This window comes from Mandrillus leucophaeus, unplaced genomic scaffold (assembly GCF_000951045.1).
Source record: "Mandrillus leucophaeus isolate KB7577 unplaced genomic scaffold, Mleu.le_1.0 Scaffold532, whole genome shotgun sequence".
Taxonomy (NCBI): domain Eukaryota; kingdom Metazoa; phylum Chordata; class Mammalia; order Primates; family Cercopithecidae; genus Mandrillus; species Mandrillus leucophaeus.
The window spans coordinates 1144952-1156478 of NW_012105720.1; the positions used below are offsets into that span (position 1 = coordinate 1144952).

General features: G+C 36.0%; 1 protein-coding gene across 2 annotated transcripts in view; it reads right to left on the reverse strand.

Annotated features, from left to right (window-relative positions):
• The window catches only part of STK17B (serine/threonine kinase 17b), a 42640-nt gene that overhangs the window by 5643 nt on the left and 25470 nt on the right, over positions 1-11527 (reverse strand). For both annotated transcript variants that reach the window (XM_011997184.1, XM_011997185.1), the window contains 4 exons: positions 6139-6283; positions 4010-4136; positions 1709-1757; positions 88-267 (listed from right to left, as the gene is read on the reverse strand). In XM_011997184.1, coding sequence (XP_011852574.1) covers positions 88-267; positions 1709-1757; positions 4010-4136; positions 6139-6283 — 501 coding nt within the window. The remainder of the gene's footprint in view (positions 1-87; positions 268-1708; positions 1758-4009; positions 4137-6138; positions 6284-11527) is intronic.

Below are 11527 nucleotides of genomic sequence, written 5' to 3' on the forward strand. Positions count from 1 at the left end.
TATACTTTTCTTGATAGGCATATATTATTTATTTTGTAATAGTATTTAAACAAATCTGTAATCATATTTAAACAAATTATTACTTACTCTGGATTTTTTACTAAAAGGCTCTGAATAAAATCTGTGGCCAGCTGTGAAACTGATGAAAAAGTTTCTTCTGAATAATCAACATTAACTTGAGAAATATTGAGGTATGTTTCTTGATTATCTTCTCCCACAAACGGTGATGTGTGAGTTAACAACATATATGCTATTATACCAATATTCCTGAAAAACAAGGGAGGGGAACTTAAAATGTATATTAATTTTTAAACATTTATATAAAGTATAATCGACATTCAACATACTCCTCTCCTCAAAACTGGTACGGTTAAACTACAGACTTACATTGCTTTTCAAAGTTCCTATATTATTAAAACTAAAATAATGATCTCAAAGTGTGCCTCACAGAAAGAGAATACAAGGGAATGCACGTGTTACATAAATACAATGTATTCAATAAATAATATTATTGCTACCATCTATCCTTCACACAGATACCTGCTGTGGAATACACAAAGCTGCTGCAGCATTTCCTAAATGGTTTCCAATGGCAAAGTAATGACTTGTGAGATGTAAAGAGAGGTTCTGCGCAAATAGAGGCTGCAAGTTTGGCGAAGCATAAAGCTGGGCAGGCAAATTTTTTCACTGTAAACATTTTAAAATCTGTAAATATGTTAATGGCAAGTCTGGTGCCCAGGAGCCAGAAAAAGACAATATAGTACATGTTTCACCAACTTATTTAGCCATATCATCTTTTTTCCTGGGCAAACGCATGAGCAGTTCCACAGAACACAGAAAAGGTCTAAACCTTCCACCTGGTCTGTGGAGTCAGTCCCCTTTGCAGTCTCAACTGAAGCTCCAGTATCAGTTCTGGTTCTATTCCCTATCATATTCTCTCTTTGCTAGCCACAAAAAGTCACAATTTCCCAGAGATGTACTCTCATAAAAGTACATTTTTGGGTGGGCCTGACCTCATTATTCTGCTTAACAAATACCTTCTTCTAGCTTTTTTTTTTTTGGTCACCCAGGCTGGAGTACAATAGCATGATCTCGGCTCACTGCAACCTCTGCCTCCCCAGTTCAATTGATTCTCCTGCCTCAGCCTCCTGAGTAGCTGGGATTACAGATACGCGCCACCACATCTGGCTAATTTTCATATTTTTAGTAGAGATGGGGCTTTGCTATGTTGGCCGGACTGGTCTCGAACTCCTGACCTGATGATCTGCCTGCCTTGGCCTCCCAAAGTGCTGGGATTACAGGTGTTAAACCACCACTCCTGGCTAACTCTTTTAGACCTAGATCAGATGTCTCCCTTCATGAGGTGGAGCCCAGCAATGGACTGTCTGCTGCTGCTTCTATGCTTATTAAGCATTTCACCTTTATCCTAAAACACGTAGCACTGTACTGCAGTTATTTTGTTCTTTTACTCAACTGAGTTTTCATCACAGAGAGAGATTTTCCTATTTATTTCCATACTTTTGGCTCAGAACTTAAGTATTATTTAAAAAGAATGGATACGTAAATATTTTCCTGTAGCATAATAATGATATTCAAATAAAATCTTTTGAAGAAAGCCTTATTATTTACTCTTGGAGTCAAAGAATCTCAGAATATACATTTCCCAACTTTCCATAAAGAAGTATTTAGGTAACTAACAAAATCTTACCACATATCTGTTGCTGTGGTAATGGGATCATAGTTCAGGATTTCTGGAGCTGAAAGAGAAGATAAAATTTAAATTCAATACTGACAAATTTTAAAACAAGAAAATCACTTTATATTACATTATAACTGGGACCAGGCATGATGGCTCATGCCTGTAATCTCAGCACTTTGAGAGGACAAGGCAGGTGGATCACCTGAGGTCACAGTCAAGACCAGCCTGGCTAACATGGTGAAACCTTGCTTCTACTCAAAATACAAAAATTAAGCAGGTGTGATGGCACATGCCTGTAATCCCAGCTATTCAGGAGGCTGAGGCAGGAGAATCCCTTGAACCAGGAAGGCACAGGTTGCAGTAAGCTGAGATCCCACCACTGCACTCTAGCCTGGGCAACAGAGTGAGACTCCATCTCGGGGGGAAAAAAAAAAATTATAACTGGATTTAATTTTGGAAAGTCTAGTGACATAAGATGATAGAAATTTAGCACAGTATTAATTATCTTGTGATTGGACATTTAAACATCCCTAATATTGAGTAAATTATATGATCAGATGGTTCAAAAACACGGATACTATTCTTGGAGTATCTAGTGGCTAGGTAGTTAAACTCATTAAGTTTAATCTCAGAAAAAACAATTATAAAAAAGTAAAATGTTAGAAGCTAGAATTTAAAAAAAAATTTAGTTTTATTACTTTGGAATTAATTTGCATTATTTTATTAGACTAATTTAGGTTTTTCTTTTGGGGTAATAGAATCACGTGCATCTGCAATGACATTACGAGCAAAGTTTGTTGCTCAGAAATGCTAGATTTTTTTTTTTCTTTTTTTGAGATGGAGTTTCGCTCTTATTGCCCAGGCTAGAGTACAAATGGCATGATCTCAGCTCACTGCAACCTCCGCCTCTTGGATTCAAGCGACTCTCCTGCCTCAGCTCCCCAAGTAGGTGGGACTACAGACATGCGCCACCATGCCTGGCTAATTTTGTATTTTTAGTAGAGACAGGGTTTCAACATGTTGGTTAGGCTGGCCTCGAACTCCTGACTTCAAGTGATCCACTCACCTTGGCCTCCCAAAGTGCTGGGATTATAGGTGTGAGCCACCGTACCTGGCCAGAAATGCTAGATTTTCAAGTGGATTAAACATTCCTCTTAAATTATCAAGGACCTAATTTTCAAAGTGATTAATTTTCTGCCGTCTTCACTTGCCAAAAAAAGTGCAAAATAAATTCTCTATGCTTTCTAAACATTACCATATTATTTCAAATTAGTAGAGTTCAAACTAGGATTTATGAGTGAAAAATAAGTTTGTTTCATAATACGGTTTCATAATTTCTCCAAAGAGAAACTGTTTCCTAAAGCCTAACATTTTTATTAATAAAGCCTTTAAATCATATACAGTCAGCTTCTGTTAAACCACCTATAACATTTTCACATACGTCTGTGAGCTGTGTTACCAATAATTACATTCATTTATTCTAGGACCCCAGTTAGCATTCAAAAGTTAGTAATTTTCTCTGTTTTTTATTTTTGGAAAAGACAGCTGCCTAGCTGAGTCACATCTGTTCTGTTTAACTGTATCTTTTCAATGTCCACAGGGGGACGTCAGTATGAACAACAAACAAAAAAAGGTAAAAAGATTGTAAGTTAAAATACTTCAAATTTATATGCCGCTTCATACAACTTAAAAACCTTTCATATGCATAATCTAATTTGTTGATTTCATACAATATACCCAGATTACCTAATCAAAGGTTCTTTTTGGCACTCTTCTTCAAAACCCTACTTTCACAATCCTATGCAAAACCTTATATTTTAAAGCAGCAGCAATAAAAATGGGGAGGCCGGCTAACAATTCCTGTAAGTTTAAACTGAAGATATCTGTATTGCGAACAGCTCTGGAATTGGGACCAGAGAGAAATAGAAGTGAGATCTAGCCAACAGCCAGGCATCAAAGACAATCATGGGCCACTTGACTGTTGCATTTTTTCTTTTTCCATTTTTCTCTTTTTCCCTAACTTCCCTCTTACTCGTTTCTTTTTTCCTTATGTACAAAGCCTTTATACACAAATGTTCAACTTGTACACTTACATATTCAGTGTCCCCTGAATTGCTGTACATGTTTCATACTTTCATTCAATACATTTCATTTAAATGTGTCATAACCAAGTTTTAATGTATCAAAATACTTGAACCAATTAAATCCTATTAACTGAATCGAATTACATGCTCTAAAATATAGTTCTACAGAGGTATCATTTACTTAATAAATTTCAAAATGGCATAGAAAATAAAAGGAAATTCTTACCTAAATATTCTGGTGTTCCCATGATTTCCCGAAGTTCACACGCATTCCCTATTTTTCGAGACATTCCAAAATCTACTATTTTAATGTCGCCGAGAGGGTATATGCTGCTCAGTAATATATTCTGTGGCTAAATAAAGTACAACAAAAACATGATAAGTAATATACAATAAAAGCATACTAGTCTCAGATGGGAGGTATATTAAGTGGAATCATCACTTGAGTCATGAGTCAATATAATTTGAGTATATTGAGTCATGCATCAAACATTTACTGACTTACTACTTCGGAGGAGCTATTATTCAATGATGCATAAAGCCAAAACCACACCCAAAAAGGATTCTAGGTTTGAAGAAAAAAGAAGTTACATGGAAAGATTAAGATATAGAATACTCAGTAATAAAAAGACTACCTCATTCTGTCAATAAGAAATTCCAAGAAGGCTTTGCAGTACAGATGATGCTTAAGCTGGAAAGAGTATGCTGGTAGAAAGGTGCTCTGGGTAGCTGGGTGCAGTTAAACATGTGAGGTGCATGGTTATTACACCCATTTTACAGTAGAAACAAGTACAATTAGGTTAACAAACTTGAATATGAGTAAGAATCTTCATTCTTAGCCAATACCATCCTGTATTGTAGCTTCATGCAGAATACTTGGGGCCAGAACGCAAATAAATAAATAAATTCTAAAGAATTAAAAAAAAAAAAAAAAAAAAAAAAGAACAGAAAGGTGCTCTAGGGAGCAGCACTAAAGAAGGCATGAAGGAATGAGCATGTAAACATTTCCAGAAACGAAAAATGGTTCAGTACAATGTGATGATTCTGGATGAGCCGGGTCTGACTGCTCCCTGGCTTTAGCTTAGACAGTAAGAGGCATAGTACACCTCACCCACTGCCTCCTAGAACCACGTGACTTTGCTTTACTACTATCGCAGGCCCACGGCCTATTACAAAGTTCCCTGCTGCTGTCATAACCCGTACCTTTGCCAAGGTGCTGCTCCCAAAATCTGTGCAAAGAATTATAACAGTCACTTAACTTTGGGACAATCTCATGCTTGTTTATTATTAAAGCACAGAGCCTATTACAGGAGAAAAGGTAAAGGTAATTAGTTCTGTTGTTGTCAATCACAGGTTTATATGCCATCCCGGACTTCAAGGGCTATGCGATGCTATGTAATGTACTTGGGTTGATGTTAGCAGGAAAATGACCCAACAGGAAGCTGGTGGGAGCATGATTATGTTGGCATTTACTATGTTGCTTCTTTTCCAATATTTTATCAGTTGGGGAAATAGCAGGGATACTAGATGGTAAATACTGTCCCCCTGGCTCCATAGTGGGGCCCAAAACAGAACTACAGGGTTTTATCTTTTGAAGAGGCAGTAAGAGGATTTGGAAATTAAGAGAGAGGCCTGGGCTATAGGTGGAGATTTTTGAATTATTATTATTAAAGTGGTAGTAGAAGCCAAAGGATCATGCAAGGAGACCACATAAAAATAGAAGAATCTAATGCTTAAGAAATGAGAGACAGACTGATTCAGATCTTATGGTCCTTGTGTGGCTATGGAGGAAGGATAAGGAGAAAGGATAACAACATGAGAGATAGAGAAGGAGAAAAGGATAACATGAGAGATGGAGATCAGAGACTAGAGGTTCAGGGCTTGGGTAAACAGCCTGAATGATCTGGAAGGAGCCAAAAGACTGAAAATCTCAAGACAAAAATGAATGAAAGTAATAGCAGCAAATGAATAAGGATTAGCAGGATTTATTTTCAGGGATGGAGAGTACATAATTGAGCATTTCAGAGATAGACGGCATTTTAAAATAAGAAGGTCCAGGATGTGGTTGCAAGAGTGGGATGGAATGGAATAATTCCATCTAATGTAGGATTAGAACACAGGAATGATGCATTTTAAGAGCCCAGTAAATTGAGCTGCTCACACATGCAGTCTTCTCCTTTCTGCCAATATAAAATTAAGGCCATGTAGCACACAGTAAGCAAAGAGCACACCAGTGCAGTCTCGACAACCAGGAACCAACCATTGTTTCCTGTTAATACCAGTTTGCAGTTGTGCATACTAAGAGCAGAAGAACAACACAGATGTTGCATTACTTTAAATCACATGTTACGTTACCTTTAAATCGAGGTGTACAATGTTATTCTGATGTAGATAATAAACTCCTTCAAGTATTTGTTTAACGAGTCTGATAACATCATTTTCAGAAACCATTTCAGCCAACTCAGGTAAACACAGGTTGAAAATTTCTCCACCTGCAGCACTGAAATAAAATTCAAAGAATAGAGACTTGAAAATTCATTCACCTGAACACTTTTAAATATTTTGTACCTGTTAAGTAAAAGACATACAACTATATAAATGTTAATACACTACACTTAAAGACAGGGCAGAGAAGTGAGAGATCTTTAAGAAAAAAATAAGTGACGATGGCTGGGCGCAGTGGCTCATGCCTGTAATCCCAGCACTTTGGGAGACTGAGACAGGCGGATCACTGAAGGTTGGAAGTTCGAGACCAGCATGGCCAACATGGTGAAATATCGCTACTAAAAGCACAAAAATTAGCCAGGCGTGGTGGCAGGTGCCTGTAATCTTAGCTACTTGGGAAGCTGAGGCAAGAAAATCACTTGAACCTGGGAGACAAAGGTTGCAGTGAGCCGAGATGGCACCACTGCACTCCAGCCTGAGCTACAGAGCAATACTCTGTCTCAAAACAGAAAAGAAAAGAAGCGATGTGACTTCTTTTTCAAATTCTGGGTACTAATACTTGAATATTAATAAATAAAACTGAGTTGCTTTATGACCCAATAATGTTGCAGCCTGCCTTCACTGCAATAAAGATAAAAAAAGAAGTAGCTCTTTATGCTCTTCTCATATATATACATCTGTATGTATTCATACATATATATGTTTTCATATACATGAATTCTTAGATACATATCATCTATTTTGAGCCTCATGACAAACATGTGAGGTACATGGTTATTACACTCATTTTACATTAGAAACAAGTACAATTAGGTTAACAAATGTGAATATGAGTAAGAATCTTCATTCTTAGCCAATACCATCCTGTATTGTAGCTTCATGCAGAATACTTGGGGTCAGAATGCAAATAAATAAATAAATAAATAAATTCTAAAGAACTGAAATTTAAAGAATACTGAAAAAGGCACAGTGAAAAATCCTAGGTTTGGAATGAATTATCGAAACATAAATCCTAACTCTTCTATTTACCTGCAATAAATATAACTTAGGGTCAGTTACTTATGGATAAAGCAGAAATATCAATAAAATCAACAGTTTTTTGGGGGGGAGGATTAAATCTAAATAAGATAAAATTGGTCACTCAGATCATGCAAAAACATTTATACAGTTATTCGTCAAATTTGTAAGGTATATTTGGGAATACGCAAGTATATTCTATTTGAAAAATAGGAACTCACTCTAGAAAATACTATTACTATATTTTTACTTCTTTGGTTCACTGCTACAACCACATCAAGAACAGTATCTAGCATGCACTGCAGTAGGTGGTCAGTAATGTTTGTTGAATGAATGAATGATGGAATGGGTGGTGATTCTTTAGAGGGGTTGAAACTGGGGATTCAAAGGTCTCAGTGACTGCCAAGAGGAAGAAATATGTCATAAGTGTTGGGAACCATAAGAAGAAAAAATAATGGTGGGCTCAAATTTGAGTCCCAAGTTGAAAGTCACAAGGACTGACATTCACACTGCAGATATAATTTGCAATTGAGCAATCTAAACACAGTAAGCCAGTTAGAAGCCACAGAGATTTGCTGCTTTACACTTTCTGACTTTGCAGAAAAAAAACTGTAGGACAGCTTATAGGGAATACACATGAAAGCTCCAATCACATATATGTCACTTTAACCCCATTACAGCCACCAAAACTCGTTGTAAATTCATGAGATATATATACATATATATATATATATAGATAGATAGATATAGATATATATAGATATATATATATTTTTTTTTTCGAGACAGAGTCTCACTCTGTTGCCAAGCTGGAGTGCAGTGGCGCCATCTCGGCTCACTGCAACCTCCGCCTCCTGGGTTCAGGAGATTCTCCTGCCTCAGTCTCCCGAGTAGCTGCGACTACGGGCACATGCCACCATGCCCAGCTAATTTTTGTATTTTTAGTAGAGAGGGGGTTTCACTATGTTGGCCAGGATGGTCTCGATCTCTTGACCTCATGATCTGCCCATCTTGGCCTCCCAAAGTGTTGGGATTACAGGAGTGAGCCATCATGCCTGGCCGAGACATTAATTTTAATATCTGCCTCAACATATCATGATAAAGATAATCTGAGTAATGAAAAGTGTAGTTTGCTGTTAAATTTACAGTAGTGAACTCCAAAATAAGGTATAGAAAGACAATTTTGGGAATTCACATTTTTTTAATCTAAAAAAAGAAATAATCTTCGAGAATAATTAATATACAGACTGCCTAGAGGCCCTTGGTCTGCATGTCAGAGTGGGAACCCAGGCACAGACTGGCAGTGACATCATCACTCCTTCCCTTTCCGGTTATATTGTTTAGTTTCAATGATACAAATCCTCTCAAAATAGAAAGTGGTTTAAATACATTCCTGCAAAGACACTCAAAATAGTATTACAAATAATATTATATTAGATAATAGTACTAATGCAATCATAAGCAAAGAAGAAAATGAAGAAAGAACCCTTTAGATTCTCTTAGAATATATTTTTTGTTACGTACTTTATAAGATATAAATACTAATAATCTAGTCCTATCTTATAAAAATCAGACCAAATAACTTGAAATGATTAGAAAACAGTATCAAATATGAATTTACATATCTACACCCCCTAAATATATAAAAAATAGATGTGTATTCTTCATATGTACAGCAACATAAATTGTTTAGGTAAGAAATTTAATCTTGAATACTTTATGATTATTTACTAACCTTTTATATTACAAATTCGCTAAAATTACTTCAATAACCAGAACACTCCTCCAATTCTAAACTTAAAAACAAAATACAAGAAAGTAAAGTGAAAGTAAGGAAAGCGATTCCTAGTGCCTAGGAATAGACAGGATAGTACGGAGCATACAGGAGTGCCTACTGAAATCAAGACTGCCCGGGTTTCATTCTAGCTCTGTCACTAACCAGGCTAGGTGAACTGGGACAAAATGTGCCTCTGTTTGTGTACTGTAATGTGAATAATACAATAGCTCCTACTTCGTGGTCTAAGAATTAAATTAGCTAATGCACATAAAGTATTGAGCACAAAAGATCCTAGAAGAATCAAAGCAGATCACTTCAATAAATACTTATCACAGTGTCTGACACATGGTAAATATTCAATAGACAGCAGTTTTTTTCTTTTCTTTTTTTTTTTAGACTGAGTCTTGCTCTGTTGCCCAGGCTGAGTGCAGTAGCACAGTCTTGACTCACCACAACCTCCGCCTCCTGGGTTCAAGAGATTCTCCTGTCTCAGCCTCCCAAGTGGCTAGGACTCCAGGTGCATGGTACCACACTCGGCTAATTTTTTGTATTTTTAGTACAGACGGGGTTTCACTGTGTTAGCCAGGATGGTCTCGATCTACTGACCTCGTGATCCACCCACCTCGGCCTCCCAAAGTGCTGGGATTACAGGCGTGAGCCACCGCGCCCAGCCAATATCAGCTACTATTATAATGAACCAACAAACATTAATTGCAAATCTAGCCAATGTCTTGCCTTTCCGAATTTTGGGGCTTTTTGTTGAACTCTGATTTTGAAGGAAAGTTTTAAAGTCTTTGCTAAATGAAAATCTATTTTTAGAAACACTATATGGTACATATAAAGATGCACACACTATATTCTTAAGTGAAAAAAGAGGGTTACAATAGAATATGCCCATAGATCAAACTTTTGTCTCTAAAAGTACATATGCACAGACCAAAAAATGAGAATAATTTTTAAATACAGGAACATACCATAAAGTAACCATCATTTACATGTGATTTCTCTTTTCTATATCTCCTAAATTTAACACAATGAATAGGTATTACTTTTATAATCAGGGAAAGTATCCTCAGAATTTTTTGCCTGTTTGTTTTAATAATGAGATCAAATAAAATACTATGATCGTCAGCCAATCACACTGTTGCTTTTAGTTTGACAAGCTGACCAATGTCTTTCGTAGGACTGCCATTTCTCACACAACAGAGGAACATAGGTGGAGTTACAGAAAATAGGAAAATTAGGAAGAGTTAAGAGGAGGGAAAGAACAGATAACACAAGAAGCAAATTGCAGAAGTTAGCAGAAATTGGAAAAAGAAACAGAAGCAGTGAGTGGCAAACAAGACTTTTGTTAAGGAAACCACCCTGAGCAGTCACCCAGAGCAGTGACTAAAAAAAAAAAAAAAAAAAAAAAAAAAAAAAAAAAAAAAAAAAAAGAAAAAATATCTACAGTCAGAAAAGCTACCTATATCATTATCATTGACCTGGGAGCTACAATCAGGTGACTTCTACTCTTTCTCTCTAACAAGAGTTTGCCCCTTGCAGGGATATCAACAAAAAAATGTAGAAATTCAGCATCTGTGTTCACTCGCTAATGCATGTATACATGTGTTATGTGTAAGAATATGTGACAACAGTACTCTAGCACAGGTTATACAGTCAGGAAAACCTGTGTGCTATATGTTATCTAGATCTACATCTGTTTTTTATAGGGAACAGCAAGTAGAGAAACTCTTTTAGAAATATTCCTACAACATAAAGTTAATATATGAAAGATTAAAATCAGAATATTTTCCTATCAAAAATGATAGATTTCTGTGAGTTACAGAGAGCCAAGAATTTCAGGAAAACAAAGTAATATCTCAATTATCCCTAAAATGCAAATCGAGTCATATAGCTTTGAAAAACCATGGTAAAGATTTTTAAAATAAGCATTTATTTCTAGTGATCAAAATGAACTTGTTTTAAAATCTGAATATTAAGAGTCTCTTTAAAATTCTATTCCTATGCTAATGGAAGAAATACAGTCCACGGGATTTTAGAGTGGAAAGACATTAGAGTATTAACTAGACATATGATGTGAATACCAATCTCCCTTTTGGGAGGATTGTTTTAAAAATCAAATGAGAATACAGATAATGTGCCTATCACAGTGCCTGCCAGAGTGTAAATGTTCAACATACGTTATGTGTAAAATTGTTAAGATCATATTAAAATGTTATTTCTCTGGTGATTGAGATCATTCCAGAAGGTAAGGCTTTTTTTGTTATGTTTTGTTTGTTTTGTTATAGTCTCCATCCTTTTCTGCTGGGTATTTAGTATTTACTTAGAGATGTTTAGTAGACAAAATTTCTTGACAAAAAGAAAATAGCATTCTCACATAATCTCGGAGTTGTCTCTGACTGAACTGTAAGTTCCCCTTTTGATCTTCCCTATTTCTAGGACAATGTTTTTGTTCTGTGCTCTCCAAAAGGTAAGTACTTCTTTTTTTTTTTTTTTTTTTTT